Here is a 25,217-nt window from a genome sequence, read left to right on the forward strand (position 1 = left end):
ATCTCTTGTCCTAGTTTTCCGTGAACCTTAAGGAAAGCTTGTCCTTTTTGGTCCCCCAATTAGATTCAGTTCAATAGCATTCATTGAGCTGAAAGTCAGTGCCAGGCAGTGAGTGTGGGAGTAGAGTTCACAGTCCATATCAAGAGATACCAGCCTTCTTCTGCATCACATGTCTCAGCATCAACTATGAAACCATTTTTTTCTTGGCCAGACAACTCCACAGATGGTTTCACTGAGGATTTAACCTCGGTGCTTATGAAAATGGGCTCTTGTAGTCTGAACCCCCAACAATACTGGATACTCTTTGATTAGTGGTAGTGAGCATTACAACCGTCTCAGATGGCGAAAAACAGCAGGCACCTTAAGGCCACCTAGTCCAGTCTCACCCATTTCACAGGGGAGGAAACTGAGGCCTAGGGATAGAATACAGCTAGCAGATGAAGAAGTCTGCAAAGGCATTGGCCCTGCATCTGCTTGCTTTGAGACTAACACCCTGACTCACCATGGTGGTATTTTGATAAATGACACCAGGTGCTCTCACTGGCTTAGACTGATTGACGGATTAGAAATAGCCATCTGCCCTTGCCAGGAATGAAAGCAACAGAGACATGCAAGCAAAACCTTCAACAGATTTATTTTACTTCAAATGGAACAGATCATAAACAATTAGACTATCTGCTATGGTTTTTAAACAGACAGTCTGAATGGTCCTATCTAGACACACCATCCCGTTATAAAAGCCCCATGAAGCGGGACTCGGCTTCCCATGCCTGTAATCCTGTCTCCTTGGGAGGCTGAGGTGGGAGGACTGCTTGAGCCCAGGAGTTTAAAACCAGCCTGGGCAACATAGCAAGACCCTGTCTCTAAAGATAATAATAAATTAAAGCTCCAGGAAGACCTCTACAGTTAATCTGACCCCTCCCTCCCCAGAATGAACACTAACAAAGAGCTGCTACTAATAGCATTTCGAACAGTTACTGGAAAAAAGTAATGACTCATTATGTGTTCATTTTTATTTAAAATAATTTAACAAAGGTAGAAATGTTTAGAGAAAAAAAATCTCTCATACCCCAAAGAGAGACACAGGGTTAACATTTTGGGAGGGAGGCAGAAAGGAATCATGCTATAAACATCTCTGCCTTTTTAGAATTTATTTATGTTTAAACCTCTTTAGAGAAATAACTATTTCTTGGGTATCAATTGTCTGTGATCAAGGAGTAATCATATTGTTACTAATATACTCTTGACAGCTTTTGGTCATGCAGTTCTGAGCAGTTGGAAGATAAAGTTCTTGGTCATAGCTTCTAATGCTCATCGATCTCACCAACAGGTGTGGGGCCTCACTGGCGTTCCCACTTTCATCTTGACCAAGGTGATTTACTCAGCTTGTACACGGTGCTGCTGCTTGACATTCTGAAGCCCTGGGGAATTCCTCCACGCCCTCTGACTTCCTGTAACTGATAACTGAGGCTCCATGCATCTCTATTTAGCACTCCTCTCACCGTCTCATATTTAACTAGTGTTTCCACTGGATTGCAGGAGTTTTGAAGGCAGAGCAGGATTACATCTTTCTCCTCTTTAAAAAAAGAAAAAATACCCCACAGTGCTTTCACAGAGCCTCAAAAGAACTCGAAATATTTGTTGGCATTGTACTGAATATTCTCAGCCTTCTCCCCCTACCCAGATACAACCACAACAATAAAATTGGAGCAAGGTAGGGAAAAGTCAGTAGATATTTATAATGAAAGCATAGAAAACAAATCAGATTAAAGCACTATTAACAGCAGACATGAATCGTGGGCTATGCTATTACTAATAACAATAATAGTAACATATAACTGTGAACCTTTATTATACACTAAGCATTTCCTATACATTCCTTCATTTATCCTCACCTATGTGGCAAATGTTCCATTATCCCACTTTACACATGAAGCCACTGAGGTTGGGAGAGATTAAGTAATTTCTCCAAAGTCACTTGCCAGAGAGGAAGGAGCTGGGACTCTAATTTTGCTTTCTCTGACTTCACACCATCCCATTTTTCCAGAATCAAGAACACATGAGCACTCAGGAATATTTCACATTTTAAACTTGATTCAAAAAGCAGCATATAAAATATATCTTAGTCAGCATTAATTCCATGCAATCACCAAACTTTCCTAAACACCAGTAGTAGTAGTAATTTCTTAGAGTCACTGTAAGCTCCTTAACTGTCTTCTAAATCAATAAGGAAAATTAAATTATGTTTTCTAGACTTTGCATTAGTTTATTTCATTACTTTACAAGTGTTCAAAAATTGGTGATCTGAGTAGAGTGAATTCACCTTGTCTAAGCCACTTAGGGGCTTAGAGACTCTATTATCTTAGAAATCTTCACCTTGGAATCCTACCTATTACATTATACAATTAAACTACTTTTTCTCATGCATTATACCAATCAGCCCCTTAACTGAAAAAAGATGACCCTTTGGAAGCTTAGAAGAGAATTTACAACGAATACATCTTTTGCCAGTTCTTTGGGCTGGGATACTAAACATCACCTTATCTATGAATATACTGTGGTCCCTCAATGAAAGTTGTCACCAAATATTGCAATAAAACTAAGAAAACCTCTGAAGTGGAATGCATATTTCTGCCCAGAAAAATGCTAGATGCATAACAGCTAGTTCACTGCAGACAACTTGCTTTAAAATGTAAGCAACGTGCCCAGCTGAGGACTGAAGTGGCCAGAGTGCCTACTTTATCACTTTATCAGAATGGCACAGCAGTCCAACAATTTAGCCTCAAGAGAACAGAGATGGAGAACAAAGAAGAGAAGTGAAAAAAACAAACCAGCCCTTCTGTTCTACATGACCTTCTTTCCCGTTTTGCCAATCTGATTTCACACATAGTGACTCATGGTGAAACAGAGAAAACATGGGAATTGCATTCAGATGTGTAGAGGTTAGTAAGACTTAGTTTTCAAAAGCAGCTCATTCTCCAGTAACACTATAGTTGCCTTCCATTTCATTTCACTTAGATTGGCATCTGCACAGCTGCCAAAATTTTTCTCTGTAAGTCAGAGAACACACTCCCAGGTAAACCTTCAAAAACGGTATTTCAAAGGAGGCAGCTGGTATTCGGACTGCTAGAGAAGGCATTGCCACCTCGCTTCAGACAGAGGATTTCCGCTGATTGCTTTCTGTCGTTTCATCTCTATTCTGCATTTGGTCCCTTGTTCTGTCTTGAGGTCCCTGTTTTCCTATACCCAACCAAGAGCCAATCAAGAAGTAAAGAGAAGCAAACACGCCCTCCCACTCCCAATTTCCTTTGCTCTGCTGTCTGCCAACCGCAAAGCCGATCGAGACAGAGCCGCTGTCAACTCTTCAACTCAGCTCAGCTGATCGGTTGCCGCCGCCGCCGCCGCCAGATTCCTGAGGCGAAGAACGCGAAGCTGAGAACATGGACGTTAATATCGCCCCACTCCGCGCCTGGGACGATTTCTTCCCGGGTTCCGATCGCTTTGCCCGGCCAGACTTCAGGGACATTTCCAAATGGAACAACCGCGTGGTGAGCAACCTGCTCTATTACCAGACCAACTACCTGGTGGTGGCTGCCATGATGATTTCCGTTGTGGGGTAAGTGGAGTCCCCCTACCCGGGACACCGATCTGGGGAGAGCACGGAGGGGCCTTGGGGTGCAAGATTCCGGGATGTAGAGAGGCTCTCTGACCACACTCAGCGCCTGCCCTGGCAATTCTGCAAGCGGCCAAGCCAGTGGAAACTTGTTCGCAGGGCGAGGCCGCAGTAACCTGGGGTCCCCTTTTCTGCACCAAAGGCTAAGACTTGAGGGGGCCCCTTGGGGAAAGAGGACGGGGAAAATTTGCCAACCGCGGGGAAGAAAAATGAGAGGTCCCCCACCGCACCGCCCCCCACCCCCCGACCCCGTGCCAGGATCGGGCTCTTGCTGGAAAGATATTTGTAGCGCCCTCGTCTTTTAAAAATAAGAAGAAAAAGGAAAGTGGTGTAACCCTACCCTGGGGCTGGCCAGGACGGCGGGGTGTGGACCCGGGGTAGTGTAAAAAGGGCAACCAAGTGGCGACGCACTTTGTTGGTTTCTCTGCCTAATGCCAGTCACACTGTACAGTAAAGCTGAGCTTGGGATCAAGGGTGGGTGTCTCCTGGTGGCGCATCTCCCATTGTGGGGTGAAGGCTGCCATGACTCTGAGAAGATGGCCTTCTGGCATTTTCTTCCAGCAGTGGCCGGGCGTGGTCACTTTCTCTGTCTTCGCTTCCTAGACTGGGGTTTCAATGTATCAGAAGGCCTTTTCAATACCTGATACTTACAAAGTATCCTGTATTAAGATTGCGTGTACACCTGCTTTCCTAGAAACCACCTTTCCTTGTAGTTCACCCTTTAAGAAATGCTTCTCTGGCTTATGCAGGATGGGTGGTGATATTCTCAATCTTGCTTATTATCTCCTACGCATCTTTAAAGAAAAAGTCACCCTCAGACTTTATAAAGGACTCACTTGCCCTTAAATGTCTGACATTTCTATTTCAGGGCAGAGGTAGAGGGAAGAAGGAGCAAGCTGGCTTGGGAGAAAAGGGAGAAATTCACACTTGAACGGTGTGGGAAAGGGTGAACAGGGTGGCTTTTCAGTTGGCTCACAGTTAGTTGGCTTATACATTGAGCCACCTCTCTGTGCCTGGCCCCATGCCAAGCTCCAAGCACACCAAGATGAATCAGACTTGAATTCTGGCCCAGGGGCTCCTGGCGGTTGTTGAGAAGCTAAAGGAGCAAACACACAGCACAGAGGAGAGGGGGAGACTTCACAGTTTCTGAGTATGGTTCACAGCAGTCACCCCCATGCAGAGGTGGAAGACCACATGTGGGACTCTATAGATGATAGTACAGATCCTTCTTCTGCATTGCTTAAGGAATTCTTAAGGAATTGCACTCTGGGAATGGCTTGGTGTGTAGGGGGCACAGGCCCTGAGTGGACTCGGAACTAGTGTGGCAGCCAAGGTACAAATTAGGACGGGGTGGGGCAGGCCCAAGGCCTGAGGCAGCTGCCTTCTGAACCTTCCCTCAGCTCTGTGCTTCAGGCTGCTTTCCTGGAACACTAAAAAATTTCTTTCTTTTCTTTTTTGTTTTTATTGAGACTGAATCTCGTTCTGTCACCCAGGCTGGAGTGCAGTGGCGTGATCTCATCTCACTGCAACCTTTGCCTCCCGGATTCAACCAATTCTCGTGCCTTAGCCTCCTGAGTAGCTGGGATTACAGGCATGCACCACCGTGCCTGGCTAATTTTTGTATTTTTAGTAGAGACGGGGTTTCACCATGTTGGCCTGGCTGATCTTGAACTCCTGACCTCAAGTGATCTGCCTGCCTCAGCCTCCCAAAATGCTGGGATTACAGGCGTGAGCCTCTGTGCCTGGCCAAAAATTTCTTTTTAAAAATTTTTATTATTTATTTACTTTTGAGACAAGGTTTTGTTCTGTTGCCCAGGCTGGAGTGCAGTACTGTGATCACAGCTCACTACAGCCTCAACCTCCTAGGCTCAAGCAATCCACCTACCTCAGTCTGCCAAGTGGCTGGGACCACAGGTGCGTGCCACAATGCCTGGCTAATTTTTTTTTTTTTTTTAGAGATGTGGTCTCACTGTGTTGCCCAGGCTGGTCTTGACTTCTGGGCTCAAGCCATCCTTTCACCTTGGCTCTCAAAGCACTGATATTGTAGGCAGGGGCTACAGTGCCTGGCTAAAAATGTCTTTAAAACACAGTAAGTAGTAAATAGGTTTGCATCAGTTTTGTTTGTTTGTTTGTTTCCTTTCTCTTTGCAATGAAGCAGGAGGGCATCTTATCTGGTGATCTAGTTATGGAGGTATTTTCTTGAGGTAACTTAGATGTGGGGCAAAGTTTGACACAGATCAATAATAATAATTTTTTAAAAAGTTTATTTTTTTTAAACATGTATGCTGCCCAGACGAGGCACAAGCTCAGGCAGCCTCGCTGCCTTTGATGGAATCCATTTTTCACTGTGAGGGCCAGGGGCCAACCCTTTGACTAAATATAGCTCCATCAGTATTGTGCCTTAGGCCACTAACTCAGGTGGTTTAGGGGTGTTGGTCCTCCTCATTTTCCTTTCAAATAAGAGTTGTCAGTTGTCAATGAAAATTTTGAAGTGAAAAAGTGAAAAGTATCCATGAAGTTTTTAAAACTTATGCTTATTTTTTAAAACTTACAAAAGATACAGGCTAGTAGTAAAGGTTGATTTGAAAATTATGTGGATAAAATGTGAAATTTTCTTCATACTTCAGTAAAAGTTTGGTATATAACTTTCAACTGTTTTCTAGGCAACTATAAACCCAGTCAGTAGTTTTTTCCACCAATTGTTATCTTTTCTTTCTTTATAATTTAATAATATAAATAAAGATTTATTGACTGCTCTGTGTGTCACATACTTTGCAAAGTATTTTACCTGCATTATGACATAGAACCCAATTTTAAAAAACTGTTATTTTTTTAAATTATTAAACCTGAGTCTCAGAGAGGTTAAATGATTTACTCAAAGTCACAAACTTAGGCTTGTGCTCTTAACTACTATTCTGTCTTCCTATGAGTCACGAGGAAGAAACCAAACATCTTCAGGGTTAGGGAGCTTCCTTGAATCCAGAACACTTCTCATTCTAAAGAGAACTATCCTCTTTCGGTGATGCTAGTAGTTGGGTAGGTCAAAGCAGTGCTGGAAGCTGTTCATCTGGATCCTCCACAGACTTCTCTGTAGTTTCTCAGAGTATCTTGGTAGAGCGTATGTGAAAATGTGACCTGGATAAAAGAGTGTTCAGCAGTGGTTCCATCCCCTGCTGGTGAGGAGAGCCTCAAGGGCATTGTAGGAGGGCTGTAGCCTCAGCTCTCCAATGTTGAAAACTGGCTTAGATGAGGATAGAGAAATCTTTAAGATTTCAGGAAGGGTGAGGGAAGAACATAGCAAATACTGTCTAGATCCAGAAACACTGGAAAAAACTGCCCATACCAACATGGAGATTAAGAGAGATTAGGATAGAAGTAAATCTGTTTGAACTTCTGATCAGAAGAGATTGAATTATTTAAAAGGAATAGCATGAATAACAGGTTAGGAAACTTGCATTTTGCTGGAAATGCCTTTGGATCCTTTACATTAAGAAGGAAAAGTGTCTAAGATTGAAGTTGCCATAGCTTACCTTCTGCATCCTTGATGTGAGACGTTTTGGGATAAAGATATTCTTTTCACATCACACAAAACAACAGAAGTCTTAACCATGATCTTCAAAGTAAAAAACAAAGGCAACACCTAATTGCACTTGCAATTTAAATATTAAGCATGTGATATATTCTAGTTGTGGATGAGAACTTCTATGTGCTTAATGGAATGCCAAATGATTTGAGCTGGAAAATTCTATTCACTGAGTGTGAGCCATGGAACAGCAGCATCTTTCACCTGAGAGCTTGTCAGAAGTGAAGCATCTCAGGCCCCATTTCAGACCTACTAGGTTAGAATCTACATTTTAACAAAAGTCTCAGATGATTCATAGGTACATTAAAATCTGAGAGGCACTGGATTGGTCTGGCTCAAAAGAAAATTTAAATAAATATACCTATATGCCCAGGTGTCACCTTCCATGATTCAAAATGAATAATTCTTGGCAGGGTCCAGGCATCTGTTGTTTTTTTCTTTTTCTCTAACTTCCTAAGTTATTGTGATATACACCCCTAGGAGAACCACTGATCCTCTTGAACCCTGTAACTTTCTGAAATATAAAAGCTTGAGGTCACAGGCTAATTGGAACCAAAGCTGCTAATAATAGGAAGTGAAATATTTTTTCCATTTTAAGCCATATTGCAAATTTTCTAAAGCTCTTGATTAACCAAATTCAACTGCATCCCTGACTCTTACAACATTTGCAATACTATTGCTGTCTCATTCTAAAAAGTTCTTTCCTGGATGGGTATAGTGGCTCACACCTGTAATCCCAACACTTCGGGAGGCAGAGATGGGAGGATTGCTTAAGGCCAGGAGTTTAAGACTAGCCTGGACAACATAGTGAAACCCTGTCTGGAAAAAAAAAAAATTCTTTTCTGCCATTAGAACTCATATTTTCTGGTGTGGCCTCAGAATCACCAACCACACACAGAATTTGCAACATATAAAAATGCCTCTGCTGCTCCTCCAGCAAGAGAGGTGCATTTATTCTCATGTATATACATTTGTGCCTCCCCATTTAGATAGAACCATGTAGCTGCTGAAGGAATGAACCCATGTTTTCTCAGTTAAGTAGCTCCTCACCATGTGGCCCGATCACTTGGCCTATGGAGATTTTGCAGGAGGGTAGAATTGACAGCTGCCACTTTATGCTTTCAGTTACTCAAGATTATAAGGAGTTTCCGGAAGGCTGGTAATTCTAAGTTTGAAAAGAGCATTAGTGTAATCTTTTCAAAATGAATATGGCTCAGTGGCTCTGTAATATGTTCTAGGCCTGTGGCTCCCAGCATCTGGTTTTATGAAATGTTCATATTGTTTGTACCTTTAAATGCTGCAAAGATGAAGAACCAAGTTTCCAGTTGGTGGAGGAAAAAAAGGGTAAGGCAACCCTGGGATGCTCTGGATCAGAATGTATTAAAATGATTATAGATAGAATGAGTTGCAGTCTGTTTATACTAAAGCAAGTGGAAATGTTTTTGAGATTAGTCAGCTTCAATACCAGTTCTACAACATTACTCTTATTTGTGTTGCTTCATTCATTCAATTAACAAAGAGTATGAACCACTTACCAACTTCTCAGACACTGTTAGGAGATAGTGAAGAACAGGAGAGCTGTGTTTCCTGCCTTCACGGAAAGGCAGCAAGACCACACATGATAATTAATTTGTATACAAGTATAGCAAGTCTACAGAAATACACACCTACATAAACACATCCTTCTCAACCTGACTTACCTGATCTCCCCTGTTCATTATTATTCCAAATTCCAAATCTCTCAGGTGTTGGGAATAGGGGAGGCATTGAGTACGTAGACAGGAGAAAGGTTTATTAAATTTTACTTATCCTAACCCACAGCTCAGATCCTTCTATTCCATTGAACAAATACTGAGCACCTACCATGTGGCAGACACTGTCTAGGCCCTGAGGATACAGTCAGGAGTACAACTCCACCAGCCTTCCCAAATCCTCCCAGAATTCTTCTGCCCTTCCATGCACATTTATTTGCTCTTGAGGCTGGCATCTGTCTTCCTCTGATGGCTTATGTGTTTCTTCTGAATACAGAACTTTTAAGAGGTCTGTCAACACACGGTAACATTTTAATCTAAAAATCTTTATCTAGGCCGGGCGTGGTGGCTCACGCCTGTGATCCCAGCCCTTTGGGAGGCTGAGGAGGGTGGATTGCCTAAGCTCAGAAGTTTAAGACCAGCCTGGGCAACTTGGCAAAACCCCATCTCTACCAAAAACACAAAAAATTAGCCTGGCTTGGTGGTATGCATCTGTGGTCCCAGCTACTCAGGAGGCTAAGGTGGGAGGATCTTTGAGCCTGGGAGGTGGAAGTTGCAATGAGCCAAGAACGCACGCCACTGCGCTACAGCCTGGGCAATAGAGTGAGACCCCATGTAAAAAATAAATAAATAAATAAATATAAATCTTTAATAAGGATTGTTTTTCATTAAATAACCTCTGACAGTGTGTGTGTGTGTGTGTGTGTGTATGTGTGTGTGTGTGTATATATATATATATATATATATATATATTTTTTTTTTTTTTTTTTTTTTTTTTTTTTTGAGACAGGGTTTCACTCTGTTGCCCAGGCCGGAGTATGGTGGTGCATTCATGGCTCACTACAGCCTCTACCTCCCTGGGCTCAGGTGATCCTCCCGCCTCAGCATCCTGAGTAGCTGGGACTATAGGCATGCACCACCAGCCCGGCTAATTTTTGTATTTTTTTTTTGTAGAGAAGGGTTTTTGCCATGTTGCCCAGGTTGGTTTTGAACTCCTGGGCTCAAGCAATCCTCCTGCCTTGGCCTCCCAAAGTGCTGGGATGACAGGTGAGAGGTATGCCTGGCACACCTGTGACACTATTTATGTAACTGTATTTATCTTAACTTCTCCTCTCCTCTCCTCCCCGTCCAGCTTTTTTTTTTTTTTCAATGTTGCCTGCTACTTTCAGCCTTTGGTTGGTAGTTTCTGTTTCCTTTCCCTAGGTAAGGATTTACAGTGATTCTAGGTAAGTGTGCAAATATATGAGTGTATTTTGGATTCGTGGCCCCCTGTCTTAGAAAGGAGAAGCTGTCAATCAGCTTAGGGACAGAGAGCTCTGTACAGGAAATCCAGGAAAACTTAACCCTTAATACCGTCCTCTGTCTCTTGAATTGAGCGTGGCTTACTGTTTCTAAGAATGCCTTCAAGTCCTGTAATTTTAGGCAAAACCTTCAGGCTAACGACTCCGGTTTGCAAGCATTCATCATTGATGTATGATAGGATTTCCTGGCCTTCCTTCTCATTATGCAATTTGCTAAAGGAGACACCTGGAAGGCAGAAAGCCCTGCTTCTTCTAATCTGCTTCATATCTCATTGGTGCAGCTTCTCCTTGTCTCAGAGGAACAAAAAGAATGCAGACATTGGGGGTTAGTGAGGGGTAAATAGACAGGAAACTTGTGGGAAGGAAGTCTGTGTTACCAAGCTCATTAGCATTTGTCCAGCCTCTGTCTTCTCTCTACAGCTCTGTAAGAATTTGCCATGTGACAGTTCTCAAGTAGCTTTTGTTTTGTTTTGTTAAGACAGAGTCTCGCTGTATCACCCAAGCTGGATGCCATGGCAGGATCTTGGTTCACTCCAACCTCTGCCTCCCAGGTTCAAGAGATTCTCCTGCCTCAGCCTCCAAGTAGCTGGGATTACAGGCATGCACAACTACACCTGGCGAATTTTTGTATATATTTTTTAGTAGAGACAGGGTTTCACCATGTTGGCCAGGCTGGTGTCAAACTCCTAACCTCAAGTTATCCCCCTACCTCAGCCTCCCAAAGTGCTGGGATTACAGGTGTGAGCCACTGCACCCAGCCTAACTTTTTTTTTTTTTAATTTACTAAAATCATTCAAGAAGAACAGTTTGTAAACAAATATCTTTCCACTTTTGTTCCCCAAAAAGTATTGATAAGAGTAACTATGGGTTGCTAATTGTTGAAAGCATGAGCATACATGAGGATTCATTATACATTATTCTCTCTACCTATGTATATGTTAGAAGTGTTCCATAATGAAAAGTTAAAAAGGGTTTAATGAAGTCTAATCAGAGCTTTGTACACAACTATTATTTGACGCTCCATCACTGTGGGAAGCATCAGATTTATGGTTTCTAATCCAAGTCCAACCTGTTGTTTATTAAAAACAAAATAAAATCTGGAGGTTCCTAAGGCATGTCTTAGTATGAACACTTTTAACATGCCAACTGCTAAAAAGACAATGGTTGGTTTGGATGCCAGTGTTTAGTTTGTGCCAAATTACACAGGATACAGTAAATATTTAGGAAATGGCAAGAATGCAATAAATCCTCTAGGCCTTCCTAATTCAGTTGGTTAGGAAAATCTCACTATGACCTTTCTGTAACAAAAGAGACAGGCTCAGTTTTAACCTACTGTACAATCTCTTTTATTCCATGATCCTTAGGCCCAGGAAACACTGTTCTCATTTACTCAAGACTGATTTATGTCTAAAGCCCACATTTATGCCTACAGTCAAAAATAGCTCTTCACTTTGGGAGGCTGAGGCAGGGGATCACTTGAGGTCAGGAGTTCGAGACCAGCCTGGCCAACATGGTGAAACCTCGTCTCTACTAAAAATACGAAAATTACCTGGGTGTGATGGCACATGCTTGTAATCCTAGCTACTCGGGAGGCTGAGGCAGGAGAATTGTTTGAACCAGAGAGTCAGAGGTTGCAGTGAGCCGAGATCGTGCCACTGCACTCCAGCCTGGCGACAGAGTGAGATTCCATCTTAAAAAAAAAAAAAAAAAAATTAAAAATTAGCCAGGCATGCTGGCACTCACCTGTAGTTTCAGCTACTCGGAAGGCTGAGGAACGACACTTGAGTGCAGGAGATAGAGGCTGCAGTGAGCTATGACCGTGCCATCACACTCCAGCTTGAGTGACAGAGGAAGAACCTTTCTTGAAAAAAGAAAAGAAAAGGCATATGGAACTAGTGCTCTGGTCAGAGAGACCAAGTAAAGGCTGGCTGAGCTGAGACTTGAAGGAGGGTGGAGTGAGGCCTGTGCACAAACTATCCTCTCTGCCTGATTGACCTCACCCTGAGATGGCCAAAAGGCAAGGTGAGTTCTGGGGTATATAGAAACCCTGAATGGATGGGGGTGCAATCAGGAGATGGTGTGACAAAGCTGGCAGGTAGGCCAACTGCTAGCCCTGAGAGTTCCCTCATGCTAATTACTAAGGCACTTCTTCCTCTCCTAGCAGATACAACCTAAGCCAAATTTTGGCCTTGGCTCATGGAGTGTGTGACCTGGATTCCAGGTTCCACTTACCCCCTCAGCCAGGCACCAACTCCACAACTATATACAGTGGCCCTGGCTGCAGAGGCAGCAGGGGCCAGACCCTGCAAGGCCTTGTAGAATGTTTAAAGAATTCTGTTTTTAGTTTAAGAACAATGAGAAGCAAGAAAATGGTTGAGTGGGTTCATATTTGCAGTGATCCCTCTGGCTGATGAAGGACCACAGAGAAACATCGCCAATTTAGAGAAGTCCACCGTGAGTAAATTGTTCCCCACTTTTTCAGTGAGTCAGCCTTCCTCAGGAACCACACTTCAAAAATAGCTTTTTCGGTTAGAAAATTGGAACTCAGTGCAAAGCTGCCTGCACTCCTCAGGAAATATTTTGCTGCCTCTTTGGTGGTTCTTTTTGGCCTTGCAACCTGACAGGAGTCATCAAATGTGGCCTTGAGTTGATCCGAGGATTTCTGTTATGGCAAACTTTTATTGCCAACTTTGCAATCGGTGGCCTTGGACAAATTTATTAACTTGTATATTCCTTAGCTTGCTTATGTGTAAAATGAGGTGGGTTAGCAAGATCCTTCCTAGCTCTAAAATTTTGTGGGATTTTTTTTTTCCCCTTTCAGTAACTTGTGGTTAAACTATAGATATAGCTACTGAATCACGTTGGCAAGTTTAGGACCTGTATCCATAGCCACCTTGTTTCAGAGAGAAATGAGAGTGTAGAGGGATTTTCCAGGATGATCCTTGGTTACAGTAGGTTACTTCGAGTGTGGGGGAAATCCCTAAGCCGGTTAACAATACAGAATGGGTTCTACTGTGAGTTGCTGCCACAACTGGCACCCTTGTTTTCTTGTTTCTCCCCTGGATCCCTTTGGATATGTTTCTTCACTTCTGTGGGCCTCAGTTTAGTTATCTGTATAATTGGACTAGACTGATTCATCTTTGAAGACTGCTACAAAATTTCTGTGATGGGATTCTAAACCTTTTTACAACCATCAATGACTGCCCTAGAATGTGTAACTATTATAGGGAAAGATTTATTATTTATTGGAATGGGATAATACATGTTCATATTTTGAATATGTATAGTTATATAAACATATGTATTAATATATTTTTAATTTCACAATAGAAAAACATAATGGTTTTTGAGTTGCAAAACTAGGTCCTGTTTCTCCCTTCCCTCTCACCGTCCTTTGTTTTTTTTGTTTTTTTTTTGAGACAGAGTCTGGCTCTGTCACCCACACTGGAGTGCAGTGGCACAATCTCAGCTCACTGCAACCCCCACCTCCCAGTTTCAAGTGATTCTCGTGTCTCAGCCTCCCGAATAGCTGGGATTACAGGCATGCGTCACCACACCCAGCTAATTTTTATATTTTTAGTAGAGATGGGGTTTTGCCATGTTGGCCAGGCTGGTCTCAAACTCCTGGCCTCAGCTGATCCATCCACCTTGGCCTCCCAAAGTTCTGGGATTACAAGTGTGAGCCACTGTGCCTGGCCCTCTTTCTTACTGAAGGACTACCAGTAAGTGAAACTCCACCCAGCAGACCCCAGAGGCAGTTGTCTACAAGAAAGATGGGTGGCGTATTTGTGGAAAGCTTTGTCCTAAATGTTTTTGGGGTTTGTCGTGATTGGTGTGATAAACAGCCCAACTGTTGACTAAAAAGTACCTCAGGCAAGAACTGGTTCCCAAATTTCTGAGAATTTCTGTTAATCTCTAGAGGGTGTGTGTGTGTGTGTGTGTACGTGTACGTGTATGTGTGTCTGTCTGTCTTATTTTGCTCCAGGTGGAGGTAAGTGCCAGGGCATTGGAGTGGTATACATTTTATCAGATATAGAAGAAAATCATTTCTGCTCAGAGTAACTTTGTTTGTTTTTTCCATCTTGGAAACTTGGTTACTTTCTAATTATAGACTGTTGTTGGGCAGATTATGAACTAAAACCAGTTCTATAGAACTTCAAACCATGTTCTTTTCCCTTGAACATGAGAAACTGGAACAGGTGAAAGCAAATTTGGAATTGCTTGAGGTAGGCCTGGATTTTTCATGTTCTTTGTCCTGGACTTTAGGCATTCAACCTAAATATGTATTTTACTTGTCTAGAGGAAAATTTAAAAAGTTTGACATGAATTTTATTATATGCTTCACTTCATGAATTATTATTTTAATAAGTATTCCAGAATGAACTGAGTAGGAGCCCTCTGATGCTTTGCTGCCAGCCAACCGTCTCCTACTTGCGGGGTGTGCAAAGGAATTTCCTTAAATTTCTTTTTTTTTTTTTTTGAGACGGAGTCTCGCTCTGTCACCCAGGCTGGAGTACAGTGGCCGGATCTCAGCTCACTGCAAGCTCCGCCTCCTGGGTTTTACGCCATTCTCCTGCCTCAGCCTCCAGAGTAGCTGGGACTACAGGCACCCGCCACCTTGCCCGGCTAGTTTTTTGTATTTTTAGTAGAGACGGGGTTTCATTGTGTTAGCCAGGATGGTCTCGATCTCCTGACCTCATGATCCACCCGTCTTGGCCTCCCAAAGTGCTGAGATTACAGGCTTGAGCCACCACGCCCGGCCTGAATTTCCTTAAATTTCAAAATTTCAATCCTCCATTTGAGTTATTTGTGTTGATTTGATCTTTACTTGTCTTTTCTTTTTTTTTTTTTTCTGAGATGGAATCTTGCTCTGTCACCCAGGCTGGAGTGCAGTGGCACAATCTCGGCTCCCTGCAGCCTCCGCCTCCCGGATTCAAGCAATTCTCCTGCCTCAGCCTCCTAAGTAGCTGGGATTACAGGCACTTGCCACCACGCCCTGCTAATTTTTGTATTTGTAGTAGAGATGGGGTTTCACCATGTTGACCAGGATGGTCTCGATCTGCTGACCTCGTGATCAGCCTGCCTCAGCCTCCCAAAGTGCTGGGATTACAGGTGTGAGCCACTGTACCCAGTGATCTTTTCTTTTCTTTTCCTTTTCTTTTTTTTTTTGTTGGAGATGGAGTTTCACTCTGTCACCCAGGCTGGAATGCAGGGACGCAATCTCAGCTCACTGCAAGCTCCACCTCCTGTGTTCATGCCATTCTCCTGCCTCAGCCTCCTGAGTAGCTGGGACTGCATGCGCCCACCACCACGCCCGGCTAATTTTTTGTATTTTTAGTAGAGATGGGATTTCACCGTGTTAGCCAGGATGGTCTCAATCTCCTGACCTCGTGATCCACCCACCTTGGCCTCCCAAAGTGCTGGGATTACAGGCGTGAGCCACCACGCCTGGCCGATCTTTGCTTTTCTTTATGGCTCAGAAAAAACATTTGGGTAGGTTATAGGTCAATGTCAAGGATTTGTAAAAGGGTTTTTTACATTCAGGAGCCTTTCCCCAATTTCATTTGTTCATTTTTAAATATCAGGGTTTTTTTTTATTCATCAAGGAATACATGGCCATTGAAAAAAATATGAAAATAAAAATAAGCAAATGGAAATAAACTCCGCTTATCCTACTATAATGTAGTCTTTGGTACAATTTCTCAATTTCTCTAAGTATCTTTGTATGTTTTAATGGAGACAGGGTCTCACTCTGTTACCCAAGCTACAGTGTAGTGGCACAATCACAGCTCACTGCAGCCTTGACCTCCTGAGCTCAGGTGATCCTCCTACCTCAGCTTACCAAGTAGTGGGGACTGTAGGTGTGTGCCACCACACCTGGCTAATTTTTGTGGGGTGTTATTATTTATTTATTTTTATTTTTTTGGAGAGATGGGGTTTTGCCCTGTTGCCTAAGATGGTCTCAAACTCCTGGGCTCAAGCAATCCATCTGCCACCTCGGCTTCCCAGAGTGCTGGGATTACAGACATGAGCTACCACACTGGCCTAGAATCTTTTGTGGTCAGGGAATTAGTTATATTAATCTATAAGAGTTTCAAGGCCTCTTTATTCACTTTCCACTCTCTACAACCTGCTGAAAGGGATTGTGATTTTGACTCATTAGATTCTTTCCTTCCTCAGTCGTAAAAGGAAATTTTTGTCTTTCCCAGACCAATTCTGGAGTTATCTCAGAAGACAGGGAATAATCCAGATAAAATCAAATAGGAAGAAAGAAAAGTGCAGAGAGGCCAAGTAGATAGACCCAGATAACACAGAACCAAGAGGAGGGGGGAATCGGACAGAATGGCACATGTGCTGGGTATTGGGGAAGCTTGGGGCACTGGGGTGCTACAGACTGGCACAAGAGGATCTGGAGGATGAGCAGAAAACCAGGGTTTGGATTGGAGAAGGAACAGCTTTGCTGTGGTTCATGAATTGAAATTCCATTAATTTTGTTGGCAAGATGGGACAAGTAGCGATGGACTTTTGTGGTTGGCCTGTGCCAAGCGGGGGTTGTGGGTTGGAGAGCAGCTGCTTTTATATTTTTGTATTTCCTTTTTTTATATATTCATTTTATTTCCGATTATGAAATAATATACTAATTATAGAAATTTCTACTTCTTCTTTTTTTTTTTTTTTTTTGGAGACAGAGTCTCACTCTGTCACCCAGGCTGGAGTGCAGTGGTGCAATCTTGGCTCCCTGCACCCTCTGCCTCCCAGGTTCAAGTGATTCTCCTGTCTCAGCCTCCCAAGTAACTGGGACTACAGGTGCCCACCACCATGCCTGGCTAATTTTTTTTTTTTTTTTGAGATGGAGTTTTGCTCTTGTTGCCCAGGCTGGAGTGCAATGGCACCATCTCGGCTCACTACAACCTCTGCCTCCTGGATTCAAGCAGTTCTCCTGCCTCAGCCTCCGAGTAGCTGAGATTACAGGCTCCCACCACCAAGCCCAACTAATTTTTTGTATTTTTAGTAGAGACGGGGTTTCACCATGTTGGTCAGGCTGGTCTTGAACCCCTGACCTCAGGTGATGTGCCCGCCTCAGCCTCCCAAAGTGCTGGGATTACAGGCATGAGCCACCGCGCCCAGCCCAGGCCCAGCTAATTTTTGTATTTTTTAGTAGAGGTGGGGTTTCACCATGTTGGCCAGGCTGGTCTCGAACTCCTGACCTCAAAAGATCCACCCACCTCGGCCCCCCAAAGTGCTGGGATTACAGGCTTGAGCCACTGCGCTCAGCCTAGAAATTTCTACTTCTGAACTATCTAACTTGTATGATAAATCCACCTAACAGAGAATGCATTAGGTATTACAGTTGCTTTTACCCACTCAACATATAATGTCTTCCCATCTTATTAAATGCACGTCAATGTTTTAAAGATAGCTGTGTATACAATACCACAGTAAATTGTTGGCCATATAGGTTGTTTCTGAAAGTTTTTGATCATAAATACCACTAATATCAATACTGTTACAACTCAATCTTTGCATTTTTGTTTAATTCTTTAGACTATATTCTGAGGAGGGGATTTATTGGCTTGAAGGGTGTATTTGCAAGGATTTTGAATGAAATAAGCAACTTATTATTGTAGAGTTTAGTTTTGAATTATGTACAACTGGCTGGGCATGGTGGCTCATGCCTGTAATCTTAGCACTTTGGGAGGCTAAGGGGGTTGGATCACATGAGGTCAGGAGTTCGAGACCAGCCTGGCCAACATGGTGAAACCCTATCATTACTAAAAATACAAAAATTAGCTGGGCGTGTTGGCGGGTGCTTGTAATCCCAGCTACTAGGGAGGCTGAGGCAGGAGAATTGCTTGAACCTGGGAGGCGGAGGTTGCAGTGAGCCGAGATCGTGCCATTGTACTCCAGCCTGGGTGACGAGTGAAACTCCATCTCAAAAAAAAAAAAAAAAGTGCAACTACTCTTGCCATTGTTTAACTTTGTGCATCTTAATAGAAAGTTTTAGCTTTTTCGGAGCAGTTTGACATTGATTTTATCCCTTAATTTCACCCATTCAGGTGTGAAAAGCTTTCACTCTTAATTTAAAAATGTTCAAAATTCCTTTTATGTTTCAGTAGGCAGAAACAGAGAGCTAAAATTTAAAGGAATTTTTGAAAAAGAATTGTTTATCCTGAATATGAATCCCAGTATGAGCACGAGTTCTTCATCTCTTCCATTTCAGAGAAAGTAAGCTCTTGGCATCATCTTCCCTTATCCTGTCTTCCCCCATCCCTCTTTTCAAATCAGCAATGTTACTATTTAGGGCATGAGGAAAACACACTACCCTCTGTGTCCTTCCCAAGTAAAATCCTCATTAGTCTCTAGGGTAAAAAGTTAAATAACTCATTGTACCAGCCCACCACAGATGTCTTGTTAAGGGTTTTGTATACACAGTGGCTTGGGGTGGGCGACTATAATGCCCCAAACTTCATCTATATTTCTTCTTATTATTTTGAGAGAGTTTCCCTCTTGTTGCCCAGGCTGGAGTGCAATGGTGCGATCTCAGCTCACTGCAACCTCCGCCTTCTGAATTCAAGCGATTCTCCTGCCTCAGCCTCCCAAGTAGCTGGGATTACAGGCATGTACCACCGCGCCCAGCTAATTTTTGTATTTTTAGTAGAGACGAGGTTTCACCTTGTTGACCAGACTGGCCTTGAACTCTTGACCTCAGGTGATCCACCTGCCTAGGTCTCCCAAAGTGCTAGGATTACAGGTGTGTGCCACCATGCCCAGCACAAATTTCTTCTACATAATGTGTTTCCTCCATTATCAATAGTAGTGTAATTGCTATCACATACTAAACATTTGACTTATATAAGAATGAATCTGGAACTGTGTGCTTGAAAATCTGCATTGATAACTCATCTATTGATACTTTGGGCATTTAAAAACACTTATAATGAACTCTCTATGTGAGGAATCATAAATGCCTCCATGGGGCAGGCAGATTATGTAAGACAGCGATTCAGGCCAGCTATTAGAAAAACAAGGATTAGACCTGGCATGGTGTGACTCATGCCTGTAATTCTAGCACTTTGGGAGGCCGAGGTGGACGGATCACTTGATGCTAGGAGTTCGAGACTGGCCTGCCAACATGGCAAAAACCTACCTGTACTGAAAATACAAAAAATTAGCTGGGCATGGTGGCATATGCCTGTAATCCCAGTTACTCGGGAGGCTGAGGCACAAGAATGGCTTGAACCCGGGAGGCGGAGGTTGCAGTGAGCCAAGATCACGCCACTGCACTCCAGCCTGGGCAACAGAACAAGACTCTGTCTCAAATTACAAAAAAGAAAAAGAAAAAGAATGATTAATAGCACCTCACTTTGGGCCTCTGTGTGCATGATGCAGTAGAGAGCAGTGTGGACTGGGGCTCAATGGGGAGCGTTTATTCTGCCTGAATGAGCAGGCACTCAAGCCAGCTGTTGACATGTGGGAAAGTGGGCCTAGCACTGTTAGATTTTCTTGTTCCAGGAGAACAAGAAATCCCAAGTTTTATGGATTTTTTTTTTTTTTTTAACACATGGGTTTCAAGTAAAAGTTTTTTCAAATACTATACAGGCCAAACAAAAATGTGACTGTAGACCGGATCTAGCCCATGGAGGCCATTATGTGGCCTGCATTCTACATTCATCCATCATGAGCTTCTATGAGGATATAAATAAACCCTTAGAGCTAAGAAAACACAACCTACTGTGTACTAGAGCCCAGGATGTATGGAGGCTAAACATAGTACCTTCAAAAGAAGTTTTAGTCTTCAAAATTGTGGACCTCTAATGAGATAGGGACTACTTTGATGGGAACTGCCTGGGTGTGATCTCAGTTCCATCTTTTTTTTTTTTTTTTTTTTTGAGACAAGGTCTCACTCTGTCACCCGGTCTGGAGTGCAGTGGTGGAATCTTGGCTCACTGCAGCCTCAGCTTCCGAGGTTCAAGCGATCCTCCCACCTCAGCCTCCTGAGTAGCTGGGAGCACAGGTGTGTGCCACCACACCTGGCTAATTTTCATACTTTTGTAGAGATGGGGTTTTGCCATATTGCCTGGGTTGGTCTTGAACTCCTGGCATCAAGTGATCCTCCCACCTCGGCCTCCCAAAGTACTGGGATTACAGGTGTGAACTACCATTCCTGGACTTCCCCACCATTTTCTAACCTCTGTGCCTTAGTTTCTTCATTTGAGAAATGAACTAATAGTATCTCCTTTATAAGATTATGAGAAATCAAATGAGACAATTCGGATAAAGTATTAAAGTATCAGTAAGTTCTCAATAATTGTTTTTACTCCTCTTTCTCCTTTTGCTACTTCTATTGCTGAACTAGTCACCCCTCATTTTTTCTTCCTCATATTTCAGGTTTCTGAGTCCCTTCAACATGATCCTGGGAGGAATCGTGGTGGTGCTGGTGTTCACAGGGTTTGTGTGGGCAGCCCACAATAAGGACGCCCTTCGCCGGCTGAAGAAGCGCTACCCCACGACGTTCGTTATGGTGGTCATGTTGGCGAGTTATTTCCTTATATCCATGTTTGGAGGAGTCATGGTCTTTGTGTTTGGCATTACTTTTCCTTTGCTGTGTAAGTGAACCTTGAGTTTTTTCTTCCATCATAAAAAAAATGTAGGAGCAATTATCCAACAGGAATTCGATAACCTGTTTCTTATGTGCATTGGCATGTCAGCAAAAGTGTCAGAATTTTCTATAACAGCTTTCTACTTGTTATCCAACTAGACCCAGATAACACAGAACTGAGGTCAAGAACTATGAGGTCATTCTTTTATTGTTGTTGTGATGGGGGTCTACTCTGTCACCCAGGCTGTGGTGTTATCTCGGCTTACTGCAACCTCTGCCTCCTGAATAGCTGGGACCACATGTGCACACCCAGCTAATTTTTTGTGTTTTTGGTAGAGACGAGGGTTTCACTATGTTGCCCAGGCTGATCTTGAACTCCCAAGCTCGAGTGATCTAGCTGCCTCAGACTCCCCAAGTGCCAGGATTACAGGCGTGACCCACTTTGCCCAGCCATTTGTCATACATTCTTATGGTGACAAACAGTAAACAGAACAAAGACAAATCCCAGGTCATACAGCAGGAATGTGGCATAACCTGCACTAGACCCCAGATTTGTCTAATACGAGAGTCTGTTGTCAATTTTTAAGTGCCATTCCTATTGTCCTGATACAGAAATGAATGTATTTATTATTTGGAAGTAAACTATTTATTCTCCACTCGCTCAGGAGATCATAGCTAGTGTTAAAAGTTTGGTAAGTCTATAGGAATAATTGGCTCAGAATATAGGTACTAAATACTCAGATTCTGGTGAGGAGATCTAGATATTCTCTAAGTTTTACATGAATTATTTACTAAGAGTCCAAACACTTGAAGCCTGAAATAGAAAAGAAATAAAATCCCAGCCTAATCAGCAGAAATCTGATTAAAATTCTAGTGTATTAAGTGACAAGCACATCCCTTTAACTTTCAATAACATTTGACATGTGCGTTTATTCCACTAAATGAAATTATTTGCTTGTTTAGGACTTTGTTAGATTAAGTCCAGAATATTTATGGATACATCCCATACCCTATTAGATAAAATATTTGAGCCAACAAATTCAAACATTTTTGGAATTTTCTTCAGGTTTTCTGTAGGTGCTATAGGCTTAGTATTTCAATGATACTATTTAATCAAACAGCTTGCTAATTTTAATACCTTTCCACATCAGAATCTGAGACAGGCCAGTGTAATGAAATGTATCAGAGGTAGACAGTTAAGAGTCCTGATTTCTATTCTTAGACCTGCTGGAAACCAGCATGTGATTTGGACCAGTCATCCTATATGGGCTGTAGCTCACTCATCTCTAAAGTAAGGAGATTATCTAATCTAATAATCTAATCACTTATCTAATAAGTGATTCCCAAACTGATAATTGTGAGGCTCATCCAGGATACTTTTTAAAAATATAAATTTCCCAGCCACATCTTTATTTTGTGGGTCAACAGTGGTACCCAACGATGTTATGTTTTTAGAAAGCTCCTCAACTATTTCTAGATCCTCCAAATGAATCCACATCAGTATTTTTCAAAATGAGGGTCCAAGATCCACCTACATCAGAATCATCCGGAGTCATTATTAAAATAATGAATTCTGGAGCCTTCCCTCAGTTGTAATAGTCTGAATTTGGGGTGGTGGAGACCCGGAATTTGCCTATTTAACAGGTTTCCAGGTGATTTGAATGTACATGGAAGTTGTAAAACCACTGGTATAGATCATATGGAGAGAGGTTTACCTGTTTAAAATACAGATTTCCAGGCCTGTCTCTTTGAGGCTCAGGTAGAGGAGGTCCAGGAAAGGGGACAGGGAATCTGTGGTAAAGTAAGCAAATCTGGGGAACAATGGGCTATACAAACTCTGTAAAGCTCTTAGATTTTTACATCTAGAATTCTATACCCAATACTTTGGGTAAAGCCTCTGGGAGGCACTTTACAAGTGGACTTTACTCACATGCTCCTGCAGGGAACAAGATACAGATAATCCCTGAATTGAGCAAGAGTTATTTTCTGGAAAGCCTCAGGTAAGTTGATTTTTAGGTAGGATAGAATCCCATTGATTCACTCTGAATTTCAGGACATTTAAGTAGCATCTGCAAGGTGATGATGTCAGTGCATGAAGGAAAGGGTATGGCTTCCAGATAATGGTCCTTCCTGTTGAATACAGCATTTTCCTTTAATGCAGAAAAAAAAAAAAAAATGTATGATTTGATGAAGAGCTTTACATAAAGTCCAAAGAGCCATTTGAAGGCTTGGATCAATTAGAGAAGCAGACTGGACTGTAGCTAACTAAGGCAGTTTACTAATAGTGTGAAGAGAGGGAGTGTAATATTGATGTGGCAAAAGAGAATTATTGCTTTGGTGTTAACCAGGTGTCACTTCTCTGCAGTGATGTTTATCCATGCATCGTTGAGACTCCGGAACCTCAAGAACAAACTGGAGAATAAAATGGAAGGAATAGGTTTGAAGAGGACACCGATGGGCATTGTCCTGGATGCCCTAGAACAGCAGGAAGAAGGCATCAACAGACTCACTGACTATATCAGCAAAGTGAAGGAATAAACATAACTCACCTGAGATAGGGTTACAGCAGAAATTGAGTTGCAGTTTGCCCTTGTCCAGACCTACTTTCTGCTTGTGTTTTTGAAATAGGAGGTGCACGTACCACCCAATTATCTATGGCAGCATGCATGTATAGGCCGAACTATTATCAGCTCTGATGTTTCAGAGAGAAGGCCTCAGAAACTGAAAGAAAACCACCACCTTCCTATTGTATCTGAAGTTTCACGTGTGTTTATGAAATCTAATGGGAAATGGATCACACGATTTCTTTAAGGAAATCAAAAAAATTATGGCTTTTATAGCAACAATACTGTTACAGGAATAAAAAAATTATAAAGTATCAAGACCATACAAGTAAATGAAAAGGCTGTTAAAGTAGATGACATCATGTGTTAGCCTGCTCCTAATCCCCTAGAATTGTAATGTGTGGGATATAAATTAGTTTTTATTATTCTCCTTTAAAAATCAAAGATGATCTCTATCACTTTGCCACCTGTTTGATGTGCAGTGGAAACTGGTTAAGCCAGCTGTTTATACTTCGTTTACAAATATAAAGATAGCTGTTTAGGATATTTTGTTACATTTTTGTAAATTTTTGAAATGCTAGTAATGTGTTTTCACCAGCTGGTATCTGTTGCAAACTTAATGTCATTTTCCTTAAGATGGTTACAGCTATGTAACCTGTATTATTCTGGACAGACTTGTTAAAAAACAAACAGACAAAAAATAAAACAAAACTTGAGTTCTATTTACCTTGCACATCTTTTGTTGTTACAGTGGAAAAAAAAATGGTCCAAGAAAATGTTTCCCATTTTTGTATTGTTTAGTTTTTAACTGGAACATTTAGAAAGAAGGAAATGAACGTGCATTTTATTAATTCCTTAGAGACACAAAGAGGACAATAATAACTGATCTTTTGAAATTTGAAAAACGTCTTTAGATGACCAAGCAAAAAGACTTTAAAAAATGGTAATGAAAATGGAATGCAGCTACTGCAGCTAATAAAAATTTTAGATAGCAATTGTTACAACCATATGCCTTTATAGCTAGACATTAGAATTACGATAGCATGAGTTTATACATTCTATTACTTTTCCTCCCTTTCTCATGTTTTTATAAATAGGTGATAAAAATGTTTTGCCTGCCAATTGAATGATTTCATAGATGAAGTAGAAACATTTAGGTTTCCGTTGCATTAAATTGTGAAGACAACTGGAGTGGTACTTACTGAAGAAACTCTCTGTATGTCCTGGAATAAGAAGCAATGATGTGCTGCTTCTGATTTTTCTTGCATTTTAAATTCTCAGCCAACCTATAGCCATGATCTTTAGCACAGTGATATCACCATGACTTTACAGATACGGTCTAGAATCTGTACCCTTACCCAAATATGAAGAATAAAATTGATTAAAGGTTTTTTGGTGAGACTTTATTTAATGCACATCTGTCTTAAATACCTGAGAAACCTGGCGACCACCCTATGAACAGTGAAGATGTTCTACATAGCAAACTTTACCTGTTTCAAATACTGTTTAGTAAAGCTTGAATACCTTATTAACTTGCAGCCAGAATAAAACAATTCTAGTGGGATCCTGTTTTTAAGCCTGACATGAGTATTATATACATGTTAGCCCCTTCCATTTTCTACAAGGTGAATTCGGCTGACAAAATACAATAAATTTGGAGAAACAAAAAAAAAAAGATACTTGTAATTACTCATGGCCACTGGTCAATTCTAGAAAGGTAATAATAGAAAAATATAACATATAAA

At 41.9% G+C, this 25,217-nt stretch overlaps 1 protein-coding gene across 1 annotated transcript; it reads left to right on the top strand.

The window, feature by feature from the left end:
* Window positions 1-2,931: 2,931 nt before the first annotated feature.
* On the top strand, window positions 2,932-24,862 carry ARL6IP5 (ADP ribosylation factor like GTPase 6 interacting protein 5). Its single transcript, XM_030917082.1, has 3 exons — window positions 2,932-3,616; window positions 20,698-20,915; window positions 23,274-24,862. Exons 1-3 carry the CDS (start codon window positions 3,441-3,443, stop codon window positions 23,444-23,446), a joined length of 567 nt encoding a protein of 188 aa, XP_030772942.1. The 5' UTR covers window positions 2,932-3,440; the 3' UTR covers window positions 23,447-24,862.
* Window positions 24,863-25,217: the final 355 nt, after the last annotated feature.

This window comes from Rhinopithecus roxellana, chromosome 1 (assembly GCF_007565055.1).
Source record: "Rhinopithecus roxellana isolate Shanxi Qingling chromosome 1, ASM756505v1, whole genome shotgun sequence".
In the NCBI taxonomy this organism is placed as follows: domain Eukaryota; kingdom Metazoa; phylum Chordata; class Mammalia; order Primates; family Cercopithecidae; genus Rhinopithecus; species Rhinopithecus roxellana.

Coding starts and splice junctions, on each gene's coding strand:
- ARL6IP5 (XM_030917082.1), top strand. CDS start 3,441: ATGGACGTTAATATCGCCCCACTCCGCGCCTGGGACGATTTCTTCCCG. Junction 3,617..20,697: donor ATGATGATTTCCGTTGTGGG/GTAAGTGGAGTC, acceptor CTCATATTTCAG/GTTTCTGAGTCCCTTCAACA. Junction 20,916..23,273: donor CATTACTTTTCCTTTGCTGT/GTAAGTGAACCT, acceptor ACTTCTCTGCAG/TGATGTTTATCCATGCATCG.